At 44.1% G+C, this 22,927-nt stretch overlaps 2 protein-coding genes across 4 annotated transcripts in view; one reads left to right on the top strand and one right to left on the bottom strand.

Moving 5' to 3' along the window:
• The window catches only part of LOC134069835 (transmembrane protein 150A-like), a 20,267-nt gene extending 8,120 nt beyond the window's left edge, over window positions 1-12,147 (top strand). Inside the window, exons 5-8 of the mRNA XM_062525947.1 lie at window positions 907-974; window positions 4,607-4,734; window positions 9,348-9,525; window positions 10,854-12,147. Of these exons, the coding sequence (XP_062381931.1) occupies window positions 907-974; window positions 4,607-4,734; window positions 9,348-9,525; window positions 10,854-11,119 (640 nt within the window). The 3' untranslated portion in view covers window positions 11,120-12,147. The remainder of the gene's footprint in view (window positions 1-906; window positions 975-4,606; window positions 4,735-9,347; window positions 9,526-10,853) is intronic.
• Window positions 12,148-14,605: 2,458 nt separating this feature from the next.
• LOC134070123 (S-adenosylmethionine synthase-like) lies at window positions 14,606-22,126 on the bottom strand. Of its 3 annotated transcripts, XM_062526362.1 has the most exons (10): window positions 22,062-22,115; window positions 21,864-21,967; window positions 20,107-20,184; window positions 19,545-19,667; window positions 19,249-19,361; window positions 18,640-18,783; window positions 16,256-16,474; window positions 15,671-15,853; window positions 15,221-15,354; window positions 14,606-14,783 (listed from the first exon to the last, which is right to left on the bottom strand). In XM_062526362.1, the coding sequence occupies exons 2-10, from the start codon at window positions 21,949-21,951 to the stop codon at window positions 14,681-14,683; spliced, it is 1,185 nt and encodes a 394-aa protein (XP_062382346.1). In that variant the 5' UTR covers window positions 21,952-21,967; window positions 22,062-22,115; the 3' UTR covers window positions 14,606-14,680. The 3 variants fall into 3 exon arrangements, with proteins under 3 accessions (XP_062382346.1, XP_062382345.1, XP_062382347.1); XM_062526361.1 differs by having other exon boundaries at window positions 21,864-22,125; XM_062526363.1 differs by lacking the exon at window positions 14,606-14,783 and having other exon boundaries at window positions 15,217-15,354; window positions 21,864-22,126.
• Between the last annotated feature and the right edge of the window lie 801 nt (window positions 22,127-22,927).

Raw genomic sequence — 22,927 nt, 5'->3', positions numbered from 1 at the left:
GAGACTCCATTAAAAACTGGACCCATAGGCCTACTTTTAAGCGTTGTGTTATCTGATCTTTTGCGAGTGTTGGTCCTGTTCATTGCTCGTGTTTACAGCAGGGTTTTAATGTAGCTGAGACAGTTTTTGAGTGTGTGTGTGTATGCATAAGTGAGTGTGTGTGTGTGTGTGTGTGTGGGGGGGGGGTGTCTGCAGTGCATGCTTCAGAACTCATTGTGTTGTGCCGTCTCTGCCTGTGTGGTCTAGTCTAGAAGAACTGTTTCCCTTCCCAGCATTCCATGGGAGCAGGAAGTGGCGTGGCATTGGTACAGCTCCTGTTGTGAGGGGCATGGCTCCAAGGCACATGTTAAATCCTGGCATGGGCACAGACGCCAGCCCACCTTCTCACTCACCCCTCAAACCTCCCATTCACGTTCTGTGCTGTGTTACAGAAACGACTCTTCACAGACACCCTTTTTAAGGTTCTCAGAAGGTTCTTAAGAGTTCTCTTCACTAATGATCCCTCGGAGGAACCTTTAAGAGACCGTAGAGGGCATTTAAGGGAAACCTTAAGGTCTCTATACAGTACACAAATAGAGCCTCAAACAGATCTGCAAACACGTTTTATCGCAATGATATATGGAGCGACTGTGAGGTCTCCACTATGTACATACTGTCTGGGGATGGCCAGTATTGCTTTGCCCTATTTATTCTGTGTGTGGTGGTCCTGTGTAAAGATGGCAGGCAGGTTCATGGTCTTGGTGTCAGTCTCTCACCTACAGTAAGGTGGTGGACATGTTGGTACTGTTCGTGGATGATAATGTGACAGCAGCTTCATGTTTTTTGTATTAAAGGAAAAGGACATACAAATCACATTTTTAACATCTCTCTCTCTCTCTCTCTCTCTCTCTTTCTCTTTCCCTGCAGTAAATGTGGAGCTCTTCCACCAGAGAGTTGTTTGTTCAGTCTGATCTGCAGCACTGGCTCGTTCATGGGTAAGAAAGCACACACACACACACACACACACACTCCTGCGCCTCCCCCCACACACATCAATACTCTCTGCTATTGATGCTACTGACCCCTGTATTAAGAATGTTAAATCCAAAGTTCACAGAATGTAGGCTTCTGGGTCAGCCCATTGAAAAGATAAGGTGGCCAGTGTGAGCTAGCTAAAACTGGTAGCCCATCTCTCCGGGCAACCTGGTCTCATTACCCTGCTCTGTTTCTAAGGTGCAAACAGCGGTGGTTCTAAAGGGGGAAACGCACCTGGTGGGTCTGCGAAAACGTTCCCAGGGGAACCTTTCACTAATGAGACCAGGTTGCTCTGGAATGGGATTTCTTTGGAAGATGTGTTAGGGATCATGTTTAAAAGAAGGACAGCCTGCTTACTTTTTTCAGTTGTAATTATTTTATAGTGCTTATTATTTCTATCCAAAGCAACAGATTAGTTGGTGAGTAAAGGTAGTTCTTTCTCATACTTCACCGCAACCCTCTCATCTCAATCACCCACTTTGTTTCGCTTTGGACAAAGGCGTCTGCTAAGTAACATAATCGTAACCGTAACCGTAACTGTTTAAACTCAGCTGTCCTCTTCAGGGTGACATTTACATTCAGTCATTCAGCTGACACTTTTATCTAAAGTGGCTCACCAAAAGGGAACTATCAAGGTACAGTGTAACTAGGAGATCTTACGTAGTTCAGCTGACACTTTTATCTAAAGTGGCTCACCAAAAGGGAACTATCAAGGTACAGTGTAGCTAGGAAATCTTAGTGCAGCTGACACTTTTATCTAAAGTGGCTCACCAAAAGGGAACTATCAAGGTACAGTGTAACTAGGAGATCTTAGTGCAGCTGACAGTTTTATCTAAAGTGGCTCACCAAAAGGGAACTATCAAGGTACAGTGTAGCTAGGAGATCTTAGTGCAGCTGACAGTTTTATCTAAAGTGGCTCACCAAAAGGGAACTATCAAGGTACAGTGTAGCTAGGAGATCTTAGTGCAGCTGACACTTTTATCTAAAGTGGCTCACCAAAAGGCAACTACCAAGGTAGAGTGTAACTAGGAGATCTTAGAGCAGCATGTGGACAACGGCGTTGCACATCTGGTTGTGAACTCTGCAACACAGCTGGATCATAGCCCCCAGACAGTGCAGGGCAGCTGCATGTCTCTGTGTATTCTACTAATAGACAACTTTGATCTCTACACTCTTTGGGATATGACATCCAGGGAGAGGAGAGCTGTAGGTCCAGACATCTGCGAGAAGAGAGAGAGAAAGAGAAAGAGAGAGAGACAGAGAGACTTGTCTGGTGCGGTCAGACATGTTGTTAGAACGCCATGTCTGCTCTGTGGCTGTTTAAAGTAAGACATGCAGACAAGAGACTTTGATCCTTCTAAATTCAATTCAGAAAAATATGCAGATGGTGAAAACTGTTTTTGTTTTCTTTCGCAAAAGGGAAAGGATTGTGTGTCAACTCAATGACGTGTTTCCCACAAATCTGCGCACACTTGAACATCTTGTCCAAAGTCGGTGTTTATGCAGCAGAGCCCCCAAAAAGTCCCGTTTCCTCCATTTAAGTCCAGGAGAGTTCAGTTTCCCGCCTCGCAGGCCGATAGCCGATGGCCTCTGCCAGGTTCCACTCCATAACCCCTTCTATGATGAGTCAGAACATTCCAGAAGCCTCCTGAAAGTTCCATCAAGAGTCAGACTCGCAGAATTCGCGTTTCGAAATATAAGCCAGTTATGAAGAAAATGTCGGTGCAATTCCTCTGCCATTGTTGATCATTCTTCTGGTGCCATTTTTGAATGGTTTTCTCTCCTTCTTTGGACCGACTGCTTGAGCATCAACTCGTCTTAGCTGTTTATTGTTTTTTTTTTCTGTGCTAGAACACATTCAAAAAGCTTCTTGCATAATCCCAAGCATTGGCACAGGTCCCAGATCAGATAACAACAGGCAGACTTTTCAAAAAATGTCCAAGACACAGCAACCCGCCCCTTAGGTGAACACAGTGAAATAATGGCGCAATTAAACAGTTTAAATAAGCAATGCCCCCCCTACCGCGAGGAATGTTTGAGGAGGACCGTACTCCCAGTTTTTGCGGAACAGTAGTGGAAGTCAGTCCGCTTGGTGGCTGACAATAGACAAAGACGTCCTGGTCACTGGTCACGTAGTCAGCACCCTCCTCACATCACACCCTGCAGGCACAATGGAACTCCTGCTGAACACAAAGCTCCTGCTGCTGTGGGTCTCATTGCATCGAGTATTCCAGTGTTACCTAACACCTGAGATGCGAGGCTGATTTGGGAGCACAGATCTTTTGGTCTACTTATTTTATATTCTTAATTTACATTACATTTGGCTGACGCTTTTTAACGAAAGCGACTTACAGCATGGTTCAATTTCTTTAGATATAAGTGTGTGTATGTGTGTGTGTGTGTGTGTGTGTGTGTGTACATCTCTTGTGAGATGGTTATGACTTGAATGTGTCTTTAAGAGAGATATTTTGACAGAACATTTGTCTAGAATAGATACTGTGTATACACTATGTGTGTGTGTGTGTGCGTGTGCGTGTGCGTGTGCGTGTGCGTGTGCGTGTCCGTGTGCGTTTGGGTGCGTTTACATGTGTGGTTATTGTAAAGTTCTGCCAGACCTGTGCAATTTTCACCTGCTGAGAGATGATTGACCTTTACGAGGCGTAGAAACAGAAGCCTTTTCCTTATTCTTTTCCAAAACAATCCTCATGGGTGATCTGCTCTCCCGGTAAAGTCACTGCATAACTTCCATCTCCCATGAATCCCATAAGAACCGGCTGTTTTCACCACACAAGCGGCTACTTACTGCATGTGTGAAACGAAACACACAGTCCAGATCTCTGAGTTAAGATTAGTTTCCAACTGTTTCCAGCTGACTTCTGTGATTAACATGTCAAATGCTGAAAAGTAGCAGTGCAGTTGTAATGCTGTGCACTTTTTGAATAGAAAATGGAATTATGAGACAGCTGCTGAGCTGAGATACACGAGTTTACTCTCCTCGACAAACCGATAAGACCTGCATGTAGATCACCTTTAACCCCTATTCCCTATCTCCATCTGACACAAACTCACACACACACACGACACACGTGTAGACATACACAACTGCATACATACACAGAGACAGTAACCCCCCCCCCCCCCACACACACACACACATAGGAACAATAGTTGTTTATGGGTGGGGCCAATGCTCAGCCATAGGACTGTGTTTATTGTACTGACACAGGCGTGGCTGAGAATAATACTGTCTGTATGTCAGTGTATTGTACAGTGTATGTACATAATTCCTCACACACACAAGCACACACACACACACACACACACACACACATACACACAGATGGACAGTATATATGATACATGATACAATAATATGATGTAATCTGTATTTTATTGGGTTGAAGAAAATGGCTTTGTATTTCGTATGAAAATACTTTATAGGTATGTATTTTTATAAAGATATTGCCAATTTACTCAATTTGCTCTCTTCTCCTCCCCTTTCTTTCCCTCTTCTTCCTCTCTCTCTCTTTCTCTCTCTCTCTCTCTCTCTCTCTCTCTCTCTCTCTCTGTCTCTCTGTCTCTCTCTATTCAGTGATGCTGATAAGTCTGCTGCGGTATGCCCACGTGATCGATAAGCACCAGAACTGCATACTCAACACAGCTGGCCTCTCCACTGGCTGGATGTGTGCCGCAGGCCTCATCATGGTGGGCAACTTCCAGGTGAGACACACATGCACACACACACATACACAGACACAGACACACACACACGCACACACGTGTACACACACACACACACACACACACACACACACACACACACACACACACATACGTGCACACCTGAATGCACTACACATATACATACCTGAGCACACTTTGAACTGCTATGAGTACACCTGAACCAGCTGCACACAAGTCTACCTGAACAACCTGCGCACACACACACACACACACAAGCACACCGAAATGAGCTTTAGTACCTACTTCCTTGTACAGTATAGCATGTTTACAGTATATAGTATTTCATATGAAATTATAAAGGATAACAGCGTGAACATCAGCGGTCCACATGTTGCTGGACTGTCTACCCTGATCACCCTGAGAGTGTGTGTTCAGCTGTAGGCTGCCTGGCTGAGTTCAGAGCTGGGAGCAAACTCGATTAGTCCCATATGTATGTGCAAAGGCCACTTCAGAGCACTTTAGGCCAAGTTATTACATAATATTTTTTTTTATCAACATCAAAGCAGTAGACATACAGACACACACACACACACACACACACACACACATACACACACACACATATCCACACACACACCACCCCTCTATGGTTATCCTACGGGGTGAAATTCCCCCCTCCGTGTCCGACAATTGTGTTTTGTTTGAAGTCCATGGTGCTGTGGAGTGTGGACACACTCTGGGTTGATGGTTTGTTCTTGTGGACCTGCTGGGTCTTCTGCTGTGCTCGTTAGCTTTTCCTGTTAGTATTTCATTCCATTTTAATCGGCTACAGGCCTGTGTGTGTGTGTGTGTGTGCGTGTATTGCTTTGGTGTGTGTGTATTGCTTTGGTGTGTGTGTGTGTTTGTGTGTGTGCGTGTAATGGGATGTCCAGACTTCTGTAGCTATGTGAAAATGCCAATTACTGTATGTATTTGCTTAATAAAAGAAAGAGATCCTTTTGCAGACCACAACACAATTAGTGATCTAAATTGGATCTAGTGATCTAAAATGCTGTTGGTCAGCGGACAGGTTGCCAATGGAGCTTGATGACCAATAGAGTAGCTTTATCTGTAATGGCATCACTGTACAGGCTGGGAGGCCCATTCGAAGGCCCTTACAGTAGCTTCAGATTCAGTCACTGATATTGCAGTGTAGAGGTCTTTATTGTCCCGTAAAGTGTCTTCATTGCATACTGGAACACACAGATATCCTGCTGTCCTACGAGTATCATGGTTAGTAGTGTGTAAAAGCTGTGATCAGACCCAGATGCAGTCTACAAAAACAGAACCGGCGTCTGTGTGGCTTGACACCACTTATTCTGACCTGCTCTGGAGGCTTTACAGCTAGTAGATGCATTCTGTAATCTAAACCAGACAGCACTTTGTGCTTCGGGGTGGCAGGGTGGATGAGACGGTGTGTGTGCAACTGTGCGTGTGTGTGTGTGTGTGTGTGTGTGTGTGTGTGCGTGCGTGCGTGCGTGCGTGCGTGCGTGCGTGCGTGCGTGCGTGCGTGCGTGCGTGCGTGCGTGCGTGTGTGCAAACCTCCCTCCACGTGCTACCTGCTGTGGCTGTCTGAACTTTCACACTGTGAGGCAGACAAGGTGTGCAACCCTTAAATCATTCCCGCAATGGGCCTTACAGTGCATAATACGGTACTTGCACTAAAGGCTCTCAGTGCTGTCGGTTGACTTCCGGTGGAGCGTTAACTATATTGAAACGGCATCTTCTTGTAGGCACTAATTACCACAGCAATAGCTGCAGGTTCGAACACACCGGAAATCAAATGAGCTTATTAGAGCCTTTAGTTCAAGCAGCGAATTGTTAGATTATTCTCACCAGTGGACCTTACTCACAGTGCGCGACTCTTAAATCCTTCCCCCCTGAGCTTTACAAGAGAGTGGTCTCTGGTCTCTGGTCATGACTCAGTTAATACCGAGGCTTTCTCCATCTCCTTTTGTCTCAAAACGCTGAAAGGCTTGGTCACAGAATGGAAAATGGAAAGTAGAAAATGATAAAGAATGTAGAGAGAGAGAGAGAGCGAGAGATAAAAAGGGAGAGAGAATAAGGTTATGGAGTTGCAAACTGATGCTGACCCAACAAAAAAAGAGTGGTAACGAGATCTCCCTCCAAAAGATAAAAAAGCGACCAATAGAAAAATGGGAAGTGGCGCGTTTGATCAGCATACCCCTACTGAGTCGTGGCCTCTGTAGACCTTCCAAGGACATCACATAAGATGGAGGCAGGAATGTCGGCGACAGGAGATCTCTTTCATGGAACGTTTTCCCTAAACACAGTGTTCGGGAACCCTGTGTCGGAATCTCGCAAAAGACTTTGAGGCGTGGTGTGCATTCCAGGTCTTATAAGGACACAGACTCTTGTGTTTTTAAAGGGTGATTTTCGAGAAATTATCGGAGAATTAGCTGTTAGCATCCCTACTGAAGTTTGGCTAACCGAGACCTGACCAGGGTCGTATATCCACTTCAAGAACCGGATGTTGTCTGGAATCTGATGATTGCAGTTCAGTTCAAGCATGTCAATTTTGATGATTGTTGAATCGAAAACCCGCTAATTCGTTTTATGAGGACTATTTTTTACAATGTTAAGCCAAGCAATGCTGAACATTTGCCGCAAGGCAGTTTCCCCTGTGCTCAGTGTGTTGCTCCTTTTTATTGAGGAGGCATAGGCCTCCTTTCCCCTCACTGTTCAGTAGAGGCTGTGTTTACCATATTACACTGTAAAGGTGAAAAGAGACTAGTCTAGACCTAACCTGGTCTAGGATTAAAACTGACCCAAAGTCCTGTCCTTACTTTATATATTAAGTGTAAGTTAATCTTCAGGGTCCAGTCCCAGCCCTGATCTTCCATAATTCTTTTGGGATTGTCTGTGAGAATATGATAGTGACCAGGTGTTAAAAGCCATTCATACGTCTCTCTGTCCTTGAGGAGGGCCGCTTGTACAATAACTTTGGGTGCTCCGAGGAGAACCTTCGGGTTACACAAACACCAGCAGCCTCGTCTGACATGGACACGAGAGTGTACTGAAGAATCCTACATTTCATGCCCGGACGCTTCCTGGATCTGCTTGTTTATGGAGAATAAAGCCTCTATATTTTGTATAGAACTGCTGTCTCCTGCCACCTTCTTCCCTTAAACACCACTGTATCCCTAAACCATTATCTTCTCTTAACGTGGGGCTTCGGTCCCTCTTGTGTGTGTGTTTGTGTGTGTGTGTGTGTGTGTGTGTGTGAGTTTGTGTGTGTGTGTGTGTGTGTGTGTGTGAGTTTGTGTGTGTGTGTGTGTGTGAGTTTGTGTGTGTGTGTGTGTGTGTGTGTGTGTTTTAGGGGGGGGGGGGGGGGTAGTACATATCCTATAGTACTGTAGTACATATCCACATGTCCAGTTGCACAAATGTAAGAGCATCTTACATGTGTGCAGGTGTGTGCAGGGTCAGGGGTGAGTGTAGAGGTAGTTATAGCCTCCCTTCACACACACACACACACACACACACACACACACACTCACACACAGACAAAGATTGATGGCAGACCCATTCCTCTAATTAAGCCCGTCTGTTTGCCTCCACTTGTCCCAGGTCGCTGCCCTTCCTCCTTCCCATCCCGCTCTCTGAACCCCCCCCCACACACGCACGCACACACACACACACGCACACACACACACAGAGACACACACACACACACACACACACTGTCGCGCTGTCAGGGTCCCGGTCTTTCTTCTGCTCTTATGCAACACACCGCTGCTGAGTGTGTGCTGAAGTTCTGCAGCAGCACAGCCTGTCTGATCTGCCCGGCTAGAGAAATCATTCTAGAGAGTTACACAATGCTTCACCCATAGGCCACAACCCAGTGAACTTGTCATTGAAGGCTACCTGACGTACAGTATGTGTGTGTGTGTGTGTGTGTGTGTGTGTGTGTGTGTGTGTGTGTGTGTGTGTGTGTGTGTGTGTGTGTGTGTGTGTGTGTGTGTGTGTGTTCACATATGAGTATTTTCATAGGTGTACGATACTAAAATCATTCACTAGGTAGGCTACCTGATATCTGACGTCTGTGTGTGTGTGTCCATGCATATGCGTATTTTCTTAGGTGAATGATACTGTAATCATTCACTAGGTAGGCTACCTGATATATGACGTGTGTGTCTGACCATTTTCTTAAGTGGACGATGCTGAAATCATTCACTAAGTAGATATATGACGTGTGTGTGTGTGTGTGTGTTCTATTCCTCAGGTAGACTATGCTAAAATCCTGCACTATGTGACTAACTTATAATGTGTGTGTGTATGTGTGTGTGTATGTTCTGTTCCTCAGGTGGACTATGCTAAAATCCTGCACTATGTGACTAACTTATAATGTGTGTGTGTATGTGTGTGTGTGTGTGTGTTCTGTTCCTCAGGTGGACTATGCTAAAATCCTGCACTATGTGACTAACTTATAATGTGTGTGTATATGTGTGTGTGTGTGTGTGTGTGTGTGTGTGTGTGTGTGTGTTCCTCAGGTGGACTATGCTAAAATCCTGCACTATGTGACTAACTTATAATGTGTGTGTATATGTGTGTGTGTGTGTGTGTGTGTGTGTGTGTGTGTTCCTCAGGTGGACTATGCTAAGATCCTGCACTATGTGGGTGCGGGCGTGGCGTTCCCCACCAGCATGCTGTTTGTGGGCGTCCAGACGGCGCTGAGCTACCGGCTGGCCAAGGCCCAGGCAGACTACCACGTCGCCCACATGAGACTCGCCCTGTCACTGCTGGCCTTCGTCTCTCTAGTGCTCAGTATCCTTTACTGCAGGAGTGTGTGTGTTTGTGTGTGTCTGTGTGTGTGTGTGTGTGTGGCCATGTGCATTTGAGTGTGTGTGTGTGTGTGTGTATTTGTCTATCTGTGTGTGTGTCTGTGTTTGTGTGCGTGTGTCTTTGTGTCGCTGTTTGTGTGAGTGGTTGTGCGCTTGTGTGTGTGCATTTGTGTTTGTATTTGTGTGGTTAAATTTAAACAAAAGTGTCGTGGACTCGTGGCACACTCGGAGCTCGGAACACTCGGAAGTTTTTTATTGACCAACGTTTCGACTTACAGTACGCCTTCATCAGGGTCATTTGATGAAGGCGTAAGCCGAAACGTTGGTCAATAAAAATCTTGAAGTTCCGAGTGTGCCACGACACTTTTGTTTAAATTTAACCTCTCATTTACCGCCGTGAGCACCTCACAAGGTGTGCGTTTAGTCATACAAACAAATGTATTTGTGTGGTGCCATGGTGTCCATGTGACTTCAGTGTTTATGTGTGTAGACTGAAAAACTGTTTTTGTGTGTCAGATTGCATTGCTTCTGTGTGAGTAGATCTGGTGATGTTTGTGTGTGTGTGTGTGTGTGTGTGTCTATGTGCAATGGGAACAAAACACGAAAAACAGAAAGACACAGAAACTCCTTCCAGGAAAAAGTACAGAGCTAGGGAAAAAAAAATAGAGAGATTCAGCGGTAGAAAAACATTCCACTGACAGCTCTAAGAAAAACTCCCTGTCATGTTTTTAGCATTACGGCTTGCGCAATGGAGGGGGGCTGAAGTCATTCATGACATGACCGTACTCCGCCGTGGTTCTACGCCATCGCAGTCAGGACAAACAGTTCCCTCAACACGTGGAGTGTAAATTTCACCAGAGCCATCCAAGAGTCAGGGAGTTTATGTTGTTTTCTAATCTATTGATGTTAAGCTGTGCCTTGTCTTTTGTCGCCCCCTATTGGTGAGGAATGCTCAGAACATTTTAGAAAGGATTTTTCTTTACAGGTCTTTTCATAAGCAAAAAAATAACAGAGGAATAAAATGATCAATCATTAGTCGCTTAAAGCATTAGGAAGCGAATGCAGAAGTGCCGTTCACCCTGTTTCGAGTTGATGAACCGCTGAAATTATTTTGAAAACACTTTTAAAATACGAAAAACTCTTTAGTGTTGCTTTAATATTTCAGTTTTTAGGGAGTGTAGACTTATACAATGGGGATTCTTTTCTGAATGTGTCATTATCGTTTCTGAATGAGTGTGTATGGTATCTCTTTGACTCTGTACTCACTCCAAACATCATCCACACTATGAGCCTTAACCAACGCCTTCCCAGGTGGTGTATTCTTCGTCCAGGAGAGCTTCGTGCTCCAGCATGCTTCCGCCATCTTTGAGTGGATCTTCGCCATCATCGTCATGATCTTCTACGGCTCCTTCGCCTTCGAGTTTGACAGCGTCTCCAGCGACACCATCATGGTTCTCGTGCAGGGTGGCTCCAGCAGAGGAGATTCTACCCTGTCGGTGATCGAGAACAAAGCGTCCATGATGAACGGAGGATCTATGCACCTTCAGCTGTCTCCCGAGAGCATGGCCATGCTGTAGAACACCCAACCATTGTGAGGTCACAAGGGCCTCGGCCAGTCACACGACAGCAACGAAAGAAGGATAGAACACTTCAGAGCCAATCGCGTGGTAACTGACATTCAGGGTGTCCAGAGAATCTCTGACTCATCTAGACTGTAGGGGAGGTGTTGGGGATTCCGTTCCTGGGCACCATGGCTCATCCGCTGGACACATGGTCAAGACATATTTGCTTCACAGGAGTCTCTTGCATGCCAGAAAATGGCTCACTCACGAGGGCATTGGACTCACAGAACAGTATGTTGAGATGCCATACTGTTGCATTGTGTTCTCCCCAGTAAGGGCTCCATAGAAGTGCTGAGCTAATAACCCCAGTGGACCATATATGCGTGTGATAGCCCATATACGCACAAAATATATATATGACCTTTACATGACCTTATACAAAGGAAATGCAAACACAGAAGTGCCTTAGGAGATCAAACTTGAAAGGGAAAGGATCAAAGTGCCACACTACAATTGCCTATTGCTTTAACAACCAAAATGTTCTCAAACACCGTTTTATTATACCGCTTAATTCTTTATCGTTGTTATCCTGTGATTTTCTGGATATACTGTATGCATCTGTCAGTGCATTGTTGTCTGTTCATGACAGATTTTGATTATATAATTTATTGAATTGCTGGATTATGCATATTATATACAAGAGGGATGTAGGACTCAACCATAATAATACCCCAAGAATGTTATAAGGAAGTGGTTGAGTTGTTTTTGTTTTTGTTATTTTTATTTCATAAAGATTATTTTATCCAAAAGAGTTCTGACATATCTGCCAGCTGCTGCACAGCTGGTCTAGACATCATAAAGGTCAGTACAAAAATGTAGGCCTATAATATGTGGACCTTCAGGTATTTCAGATGTTTTTGAGCATCACGTTTTAGTGTTATCTCATACCAGAACATTCCATGGTCGTGTCCAATCTGAGTCAGTCAGATTGACTAAATTGTTCCTATGCCGAGGAGCCGTTGTTGCTCAATCCCACTAAAATAAAAAAAAAAACTGTTTATTCAGAAATGTGTTGTGCTTCCTTCTTCACTGTTACCCATGCCCCGTCGTCCGACTTCGTCGTGTCCCAAGTAACCACGGGGAGAGGCTCTGGCAGCTCTGGGCTTCTTCAGTGCCAAGTGTTTGTGCTCGTCCCGCTGCTTCGAAACATTTTCCTGGCTAACATCACCATCCATAACAACAGCCAATGCTTTCCATGTGTGCGGATGACTACGTGTACAAGAAAACTTGTAAGCAATATACTCGGGACTCTCTGCTGCATCTCCATATATGCTTACTGTCAACACAAGAGGTGACATGCTCTGTTATGTTTTCTCATTGAATATTCAGTCAGCAGTTACTGACCACTTAGTTTATGTAACGTGATTTAAGGTGATTGTTTGACATGCAAATGTGTATGTGTGTGGGTGTGGGTGTGGGTGTGGGTGTGGGTGTGGGTGTGTGTGTGTGTGTGTGTGTGTGTGTGTGTGTGTTTGTGTAGTGTTTACATAGTACAAAGATGCGTGTGTGTGTGTGTGTGTCACACATGCAATTTGCCTTGAATGTGCAAGAATTGAATCTTTATAAGATGGTGATTCTGTGGCGAGATTACTCTATATTCATGAACTGAATGAAACAAAAAAATATTCCCTGGATTCAGACTTCCTAATTCTTAAGAAATATCAAAGAGACGCCTATTGTGTAGATCTCACAATGGCCTGATTATGGGTTGCATTGTGTTTATGGAATAATATTCCTATACAATACATCAAAGCTTTAAAATGCTAGACTACATAAACATGCATGCGAGCCCAAGTCCAGTATGTTCCACAGTCCCCTGTGTTCTCCAGGTCACGATCTATTCTACAGTGACTTGCTCATGAATGAGATGTTTTTTGGGGGTAGTGATTACTGCAGCCCCTAGGGGGAGACAGAGAGCAGTTGGTGAAGGAGGGCCCAAACTCATTTACTCTGCAGGACTGGGCAGGGGGAATGTTCCTGCTCTTTCAAGTACAGTCGCAGGGTTTAAGAAAGAATCCAGGCTCCCGTCGGTGGACTAAAGCTTTAGCCCGCTGGTATGTGTTCCTTTGGAAGCGCTTAGGGTGATGGGAACATTATTCTGTTTTCCTGTAGAGGGGAGCCACTGAAGGTACACTGGCACAATGTTGCCGTGAGATGGATGTTGGGTGGATGCAAGAGGAAAAATCACACTCACAATCACATGAGAGTAAAGATTTATTTACTAAAATGTTTGGCAAAAAAATCACTATTTACATTAATTCTGTATTATCCGAGCACTGCCTGCATGTGAGTAATGACAACGTTTGGAGAAGCCCAGAGAAAGCAGACAAATCAGTCAAACGTTTAGGTCTTGTCAAGAGAAGTTGATCATAAGTTGCAATGTCTGTTATTAAAATCTCTTTGGTGGACTTCTCCCCTTTTTATTAAAACAATCAGAGAAATGTGAAAATGGTTTGAAGCTGTAAAAACAATAAGTAGCAGATCGATTTTGGTGTAACTCTTCAAGACTGAATGAATAAAAACAGCCAGGGGGTTTCCCAAAAGTGTTGCAGTACAGCTATCATTAAAAATAGAGAGAGCATTGCTTTCAATTTTCTCTCTCTCTCTCTTTCTCTCAACTACTATGATGGCTGTCCAGAGACGTTTTTTGTGAAACAGTCCAGGGTGATCAGATGGACATCAGTGATGACCAATAGTTGAGAGTGGAATCGAGCTACAGTGTTTGGTCTTTTCGGATATTTAGAGAGCTGCTTCAGAGAAGGACCCAAGAGGAAGGCACCATAAAATATCAGAGCACAAAAAAAGGAAATGTGATGGTGTGTGTTTTGTTTTGAGTATGTGTGTGAGTGTGTATGAACACGTGGATGAGTGATCAGTGTGAGTACGATGTGTATAAGTAGATGAGGTGTTTGTATGTGTGTCAGTAAGCTTGTGTATGTGCGTGTGTTTGTGTGAACGAGTGTTTGGGTGTGTGAACAGTATGTGTGAGATGTACATACTGACTTGGTGAGGCATTGCGTAAGTACATGTGTGCGTGTGTGTGTGTGTGTGTGTGTGTGTGTGTCGGTGCGTGTAGGGTAGGGGTGTACAGTGTGTGTGTGTGTGTGTGTGTGTGTGTGTGTGTTGGTGTGTACATGTTTGGTGTGTGTGCATGTGTGTGTGTGTGTGTGTGTGTGTGTGTGTGTGTGTGTGTGTGTGTGTGTGTGTGTGTGTGTGTGTGTGTGTGTGTGTGTGTGTGTGTGTGTGTGTGTGTGTGTGTATGTGTGTGATATAGATATTTGGGGGAGGCGTTGCCGAAGCCTATAAATCACAGCTATCTCCACGGCCACTCAAGTCTTGTGACTGAAATATTCGAGGGATTAGTTTTCAGGGAAAGATACATCCCTGAACACCCACCCGAACCCAACCCACCCCTGACACCCACACCCCACCCCACGCACACACACACGCACACACACACACACACACTGATCCACAGTAGGCTTGTCTGCCTGCAAACAGATGCCATAGTTCTGCTTAGAAGTTCAGGTTTTTGGGAACCTCCCATGGGAACTCTTTGCGGCCAAAGTGTCCGTAGGCTGCGGTCGGCTGGTAGATAGGCCTCTTCAGATCCAGGTCCCTGTCAATCACAATGCACAGAAACTCACACAAACTATTGACTTGGAGTGCCAAAATCATATGATTCGTATTTGTTCTTTTTCTTTTAAAGGCTGATTCATCATAAACGTTAAACATACATGAGAATATGAATATTTTGTCCATCTTTTGCATATTTTCTGAAGACTTAGAGACAGGAACGAATCAGAGAAACATTTGAAATGGCCGGAAGCATAAATCAGCCTTAAGAGTTGCTGCCAGACATTATTATCATATATCCAATTAAATGTATTAATTGAATAGATGCTTTATAATCAAGATACGACATTTGTATGATTATCAGTGCTGTATGCTGACACAACAATTGAAATTAAATGAAATTGTGTTAGCCAATTAAATTGTATCAGACAAGTTACAGACATCATATCTGTGGACAAGTAAGTCGAGACCCCATCTTACCTGACGATGACCCCAGGTCGCAGGTCAAAGTTCTTCTTGACGATCGACAGCAGCTCCTTCTCAGACATCTGTGAGGAGCCGTAGGTGAAGAGCGATATGGAGAGTGGGTGGGCCACACCGATGGCGTATGCCACCTACAATGACAAACAAACAAACAAACAAACAAAAAAACAAACAAACATTATAGACCATAAATTATCACCAGTATGCTCCTTAGGTATCAAACCTGTAGGTGTTGGTGTTGTTACTTTGCACTACCAGTTGCACTCCACTGACTGTCACTGTACTGATAATGTACTATGTTTTACGATACTGATTTCAATGCGCTGTTTACATTTGAATGCTCAACAGGCAGCATTCAATGAGTAACTGCATAACCGAATGCAGTTATACTGTAAAACGGCGGTCTCGGATGTGAGTTCTGTTCCATGATGTCTGCGGTTCTCTCACCTGGACTAGAACCCTCTTGCAGAGCTGGGCCTTGACCAGGGACTTGGCCACCCATCGGGCTGCGTAGGCAGCGGAGCGGTCCACCTTGGTGTAGTCCTTCCCAGAGAAGGCGCCGCCGCCGTGCGCCCCCCAGCCTCCGTATGTGTCCACTATGATCTTACGGCCGGTCACTCCAGCATCACCCTGTTAGAAAGTAGAGAATTAGTTAGAAAATAGAATACATTTAGAATAAGTTAGAAAAATAGAATAAATATCTACATCCACTGAAACACAAAACACTTGACCATACAGTCTTTAAATAGACAAACACACAATCAGAGCTACTCCCTTCTGTGATCTTAAAACCAGGTGTTGATTGTCTACAATTGTGTATGGCTCGGTCCTGAGAGACTGGTCTACTGTGGAGTGTAGTATACCAATGATCAGGTGAGTCAACATACCTGTACACAGGTGACTAACAGCAGGTAAACATGTTTCCATATGCCTTTGCCTAGAGGTACAAATCTATCCAAGTGGCCCTCTGTGTGCTTCTTGGCTGTTCGTTACTTAACTTAGGTGTGCTCAACCATACCTGCGCGGCCTTACCTGTGGCCCTCCGATGACAAACCTGCCACTGGGCTGCAGGTGGTAGATGGTGTGCTCGTCCAGGTACTTGTCCGGCACCACGGCCTTGATGACCTTCTCCATGAGGATCTCCTTCTGCTCCTCCAGAGAGATGAAGTCGTCGTGCTGCACGGAGATGACCACCGTGTGGACGCGCCGAGGGATCAGAGCGCCTTTCTGCTGGGTGTAGTGGACAGTCACCTAGACAACAGACAGGAAATGGGCAAATGTGAAAAGAAATAATAATCAATAATAGATAGATAGATAGATAGATAGATAGATAGTGTAGTACAGGGTTTCATTTGGATCTTAACACAAGGAAAAATATAGATAGATACTGTAGATAGATAGATAGATCTTTCTGAAACCCGCAACTAGCTAGCTGCTAATTAGTATGGACAGGAAAGAGGACCTATTCTTAGATAGCATAGCAGTGTATCAATAATGCAGAGCATGCAATCCAGTGTTCCCAAATCGATCTAGGCCAGTGGCGACAAACCACCACTGAACATTCTGCCATGAATCACTCTTTGACAAGGATCCACGCCAGCACGCCACGAGACCAGTCTTAAGTTCGCGTCTCTGATCGCTACATATCTCCAAAATAGACTTCCAGAGGTTTGGGTTTCCAAACAAGGCCAAACTGGGGCGCACAAGCCAAGCCAAAGGGCAGGGAGTGGTGATGGGGACAGGTGGACATCGGGGCCACCCCGCCCCCCATCCGCACCCCCCAAGACCATGGAATGGAGATACAGTAGGCGTGGAGAGAGTGACATATCACTGATTCAACATGGAGTTCAACTGAAAGGCTGTTGGTATTGGAGCTCAACTCACCCCCCATTCATATCAGTGGCCAAAGCTATGTTAGCTACTTTCGCTAATACAAGGAAGTGTGAAAATGGCCGTTGACGTCGTCCTTTATGACGCTCAGTTTTGGCACAAACAGTAATGAACATGTAATCGCTTCAGTCACAAATACAGATGATCACAGTGTCCATTACCATAACCTAAACTCCTTCATGGTTGTGAGTACTTCTCAGCAGCAAAGTAATAAATATCAAATGGCTCTAACGACTCTAAAGTCTAAGACAAGGACTCCCTCTGAGTTCTCCGAGACCGCTGGAGGATCTAAACAGAGACTGGGGTATTTGAGGGGGAAGTGTCATGGCTGTGAGATGGGTGTGTAGGCCTATCTCATAAAAAAAATGCATCTGCCCCCCTCTGGGGTAATAAGAGCTGGTGGAGAGCCCCCCTGCCATGTGCTCATCTCTATGTCAATATTTGATATTTAAGCCTGGGCTACTGTACACACTCTCCCATAACGCTTTACGTTAAGTTTCCCTCAACACAATCAGCACTCCCATCATGCGATTAATGATTATTGATATTCGCCTTAATGTAGTATTATACATACTTAAATTGTTTACTGTTACATTTATTTTATGTTTATGTTAAAGTTATTTGCATGTCGCATTGGACAAAAGTGTGTACTAAATACCATAACCATAACCATTAATGATTATACTGAGGTACATAATGTAGTTGATGGTATCCTTGAGTTAATACCAATAAAGAGACTGCAGATAACAAGCATAAATCATGAGTAAACACTGAACTTTAGAATCTGATATTACTTTATGGGTGCTGATTTATAAAGTAGGCCAAAAGTCAGTGGTACAGTAGTCTAATGTTTTACAGTAACACAACTGACTCTATTCAGTGTTACCAAATTTGTTCAACTGTAGTGACAGCTGTCCCTTAAGTATGTGATACTATACAGAGAGAGCAAACCTGCAGACAGTCATGTCCCTACACCACCTATGACGAAGGTGTGGTCAAACATATGCATTAGCCGAACATATGCATTGGCGAATGTTCACAAACGAGTTTTCATTCACAATTTTCTGTGAACATGCTGTGTAAACACTTGTGAACAGTTTGAGGAGGTAGTTTTCCATGAACAGGGGAGTTGTACGGAGTTACTGTTGAGATGGAATGTTAACACAAAATCGTTCAAATTGTCTGTTTAGACAAAACATGTTCGTCGGGAATGTTTGCCTCAGTTCAAGGAATTTGAATTGCTTTTGTGTTCGCATGGATGTGTGTGTGTTTGGACGCAAGAAGATAACATGTGTGTCATATATTCACAATGTTTTCATTTTGATTCCAGCTCACAAGGAAGATGTGGGCATGTGGGTGTGTGTGTGCGTGTGTGTGTGTGTGTTTGTGTGTGTGTGTGTCATATAGGGTATGTTTTTATTTTGATCCCAGTTCTGAAGGCAGGGGAGTGTGTGACCCCCCCCCACACACACACACACACACACACACACACAGACACCCAAACCCCGCATGACGTGACGTCCCACCTGCGTCTTGGAGTCGGGACGGAGCCAGGGCACGGTGCCGTTGCGTCGGAGTTCGGCCATCTTGGCGTTGAGTTTGTGGGCAAGGACGATGGTGAGGGGCATGCACTCCTCTGTCTCGTCTGTGGCATACCCGAACATCAGGCCCTGCACATGGGACACAAGAGTGTCACAAACACACACACACACACACACATTTTAATGCTTTCATTTGGATCTTAACACAGATCCAAACACTGATGGAGGTGGAAACAGTATGATTTGTGCTTTTTCCCAATTCTGCACTAGTGGTACATGGCATCATCATCTCCAAATGGATGAATTACCTATCGTGGCAGAACTGGAAATTCAGCAGACGTGTGTCTGTGCCAGTCAGAGGAACTGGAGAAATAATATACTATGCAATCTTTTGAAATGAAAACTCGTGAATGCAAAAAAAATAAATAAATAAAAATCATTCATTCATTTTGTCAAATAAATAACACAACAATGATTTCATGGTCATTAGTTTGGGATACTCATGATGGGTCAAATGTGCCTCAATCCTTTTGATGTTGTTTTGCTGTTTTTGTTGTTATTTGTGGACTCCAGTTGTCATGACGAGTTGTTTACCTGGTCTCCAGCTCCAATGTCCTCCTCCATGCGGTCAATGTGGACTCCCTGGGCAATGTCCGGAGACTGTTGTTCCAGGGCCACAAGGACGTTACATGTCTTGTAGTCGAACCCTGCAACCAAACATTATTGTTGTCAAGGTCATTTTTTGAGTAATGATGACTGCTGTATTTGCGCTGCTTCAGATGAGGGATATTACATAATTCATCATAATTTAATATCATCATAATTTATGATCACTGAAGTACCTTATCTATTTATGACACACACACACACACACGCACACACGCACACACCTTTGTCTGAGTTGTCATAGCCGATGTGTTTGATGGTGTTTCTCACCACCTTCTGATAGTCTACGTTGGCCCGTGAGGTGATCTCACCGCAGAGAAGCACCATACCTGTCTTACACACCGTCTCTGCAGGGAACAAACACAAGAATAAACACTTTTGCGAGGTGGATAAACTCTAATAAGAGGAGGTTAAACTATTGACATTTCAGAGGTGGATAAACTGTTTACTCACATTTTGCCTCCACTACAGCCTTGTGTACAACATACAGTATGTGAGGTGTTGTCTGTGTAACACATGCAATGTGATGTAGGCCCCAGTAAGATTGTTTAATGCATGTAATGAAATGAGTAATATAAAATAATGTATATGATACAGACATGTATAAGACTGTAAGCTATATGACACATTGTAAGTGGTCAGAGTTTTGTGTTTACTTTTGTGTTTGAGTAAGATATTATGGAACTACTTAATATGTATAATGCCTAAGCTAAATACCATGAAAAATATAGTATATTGGAGATATGTGTCTGCCAGATACCATAAACATAAACCGAAAAATCTTACCGCAGGCCACCTTGGCATCAGGGTCCTGCTTCAAGTGAGCATCCAACACAGCATCGCTGATCTGGTCACAGATCTTGTCTGGAAACACAATTTCCATATTAGCATTTCTCACAAACAGGAGTTTATTCAACACATGTCCCTGATAAAGCAACATGAAGCAGCATAATATGACAATAAGTCATTTTGATGGAATGGTGGTGTGAAAAATGAGAAATATAACATCCCGCTATCCACCAAAGGTGTTCTCTGTAGAATTTTGAGCTTCAGGTCCGAAATCCCACGAAAATGTATAAAGCTTTTACACCATATCAAATAAAACGTCTCTTAGAAACTATCTAGACCTGGTGTTTGTTGTAGATGCCGGCAAGGCACGTCTATTCCTTGTTGTTAGCACACTACATCTGCTTTGTATAATGAATGCATCTTTAGTATACAGTGTGTGGCTACTACACAGTGATGGTATGAGTCCCCTATAAGACGTCAAGGACTTTGAGAGTCTATGCCTATGTAGGAGAGTGCATTCATTTCCTAGAGGAAGTTCACTATTGCTCCTCAGTTTTAGCCCCAGGGCCAGATTCAAATCAAGATCCCTCTGGAATCCAGAAAAGCACAGGACGCAAACACAAGCATGCATACATACAATAGTAAGTGGGGATGGATGGGGTGGATAAAGCCTGACATTGGTACCAAGGTTAGCTCAAAAATACTAAACGCTACTGAATATTTTGTTATATATGATTATGATCCATAGTAAAGTGCAGATATATGATTATGATCCATAGTAATGTGCAGCTCAGTTTGGACATAAACACAGAAAATATATCTATATCAATTTGATGCTTTTCAGGAATAAAGCTCCTTCAACGACTGTTAAACAGAGAAATGCATTACCGTATAAACAAAAAAGTTGAATAAGTCTATGTGTTACAAGCCTAAATAATGTTCGCCTTTACATTCAGCATTCTTTACGATGTCATCTGAGATGGAAAGCTCTGTAAACATTTCAAGCTAGTGTGATGTCACCAAGTTCTCATGCAATAGTTTCCAGAGCCTCTTATGGTCAGACCACAGTGTGGTGTCCTCAGAAAAGATATTTTCAACTGACCTAGTAGTAGTAGTAAGAGAGAGAGAGAGAGAGAGAGAGAGAGAGAGAGAGAGAGAGAGAGAGAGAGAGAGACAGAGAGAGACAGAGAGAGACAGAGAGAGAGAGGATGTGTCTTCAAAAGCAGTGGTTATGGTGTGCAGTGAAGGGCTAGGTTTACACACTTGTGTTGCTGTCGGGAATCTGTCTGTAACTGAGCCAAACAGTGGGGTAGCACACTGGCACATGCATAGCAGGTCGGGGGCTGGGAAACTATATAGGAGACACTGCGACTGTACACATGGTATTTTGCCATCGATAAATAACCCACACATGGAGGAAATTTAAGATTAAAGTCCTGCAATCACACACAGACCACATGTTCACATCACTGTACACCTACACTAAGTAAGAACTGGACCACAGTTGCATGTCTTTACCTAAATGAAAACATAATCTCAACTATTAACATGACAATAAACCAAACAAATTGCCATCGTTGAATGAAGAAAACATTTTCATTGAAGTAAAACATTCAAATGACTGAGTTCTTTGACAGAGGCAGAATCTGCAGAACAAATTAGACGTGCAAATCAACAATCCTTCATGTTTCAGGGCAGAGCAAAGCATGCAGTGTTTAAATGTAGCAGGTGTGCACAGGTGTGAGCACTCTTACCGGGATGGCCCTCTCCGACCGACTCCGACGTGAACATGAAATCTCCTCCATAATGAGAGTTGTTGACATCCTCCGCTTGACCATTCATCTTGTGTTTCTGATGCCTGTTGGTATAAAAGTATGTGTGTGGGGAGGGAAATCCTTCGAAAATCAAAAATAAACAACAACAAAAAGATAAAGCTCGGAAAGTGAACTAACTGCCGATGTTGCTGTGCCTGTAATTCTATGTGTGCTTCCCTTGGCGTATGAAGCAGAGAGAGAGAACATGAGTATGAATGGGAGAAGTTAAATGAGAAGGTGAGTGGACGAGAGAGAGAGAGAGAGAGAGAGAGAGAGAGGGAGGGAGGGAGAGAGAGAGAGAGAGAGACTCACTTGAAATGCAGTCTAATCATCTCAGTCCACAACACACTGTTATATAAGGCAAAAGAAAACACACAACCACACAACCACACACACACACACACACACACACACACACACACACACACACACACACACACACACACACACACACACACACACCAGGGGGGAAGGGGCCAGGCATTCAGCACACCACTCACAAGCGGGGAAGAGAGGGAGGATCGCAGTTTTCAGGGGGTGCCTCCAGAAATCTCTTTATGAAGGAGGGGTTGCATGACAAACTGCTATGCTCTGTCTCATGTATCTCAGAGTAAGATGGTAATGTAAGATCATTTGCACCAGCGACATTTCTATCATGTCAGTTACTACATTGATATTCACATGCTGTTGTGTGCACACCCCAAATACTCCCACTGACAACTTGCACCAAAACAAAGGAGTCCACTGGCCCCCTTTGAGCCCTTTAAAACTGCTTAAAGGGGCCAAAGCTTTGAGCTAGTTGCTTTTCAAGGCTGCTGACATTCCAGTTAGGCACTAGACTGGACAAGGTCAAAGTTCACAACCAAGGCCAAGAGGTACTTTAAAGCTAGGGGGGGGCTTTGGCAGGTCAGGCCAGTGTGATTCTTAAGCCTGGACAGGGTGAGTTCAGTGCAAGTTTACACCTCAAAGCCTCAAATAGTGCTTAGTAGACACTATATGAAGTG

The sequence above is a fragment of the Sardina pilchardus genome, chromosome 22, assembly GCF_963854185.1.
Source record: "Sardina pilchardus chromosome 22, fSarPil1.1, whole genome shotgun sequence".
NCBI classification, from domain to species: domain Eukaryota; kingdom Metazoa; phylum Chordata; class Actinopteri; order Clupeiformes; family Clupeidae; genus Sardina; species Sardina pilchardus.
Note: the sequence above shows the minus strand (reverse complement) of the source record. Positions and strands in the feature narration are given on the sequence as shown.

Excerpts from the sequence above, each read along its gene's own strand:
- LOC134070123 (XM_062526361.1), bottom strand. The coding sequence starts at position 21,951 with ATGAATGGTCAAGCGGAGGATGTCAACAACTCTCATTATGGAGGAGAT. Across the intron at positions 20,185-21,863 it reads GGTCGGAGAGGGCCATCCCG|ACAAGATCTGTGACCAGATC; the intron begins GTAAGAGTGCTC and ends TTGTGTTTCCAG. Across the intron at positions 15,355-15,670 it reads GCAAGAGGGTTCTAGTCCAG|GTGGCATACGCCATCGGTGT; the intron begins GTGAGAGAACCG and ends TTGTCATTGTAG.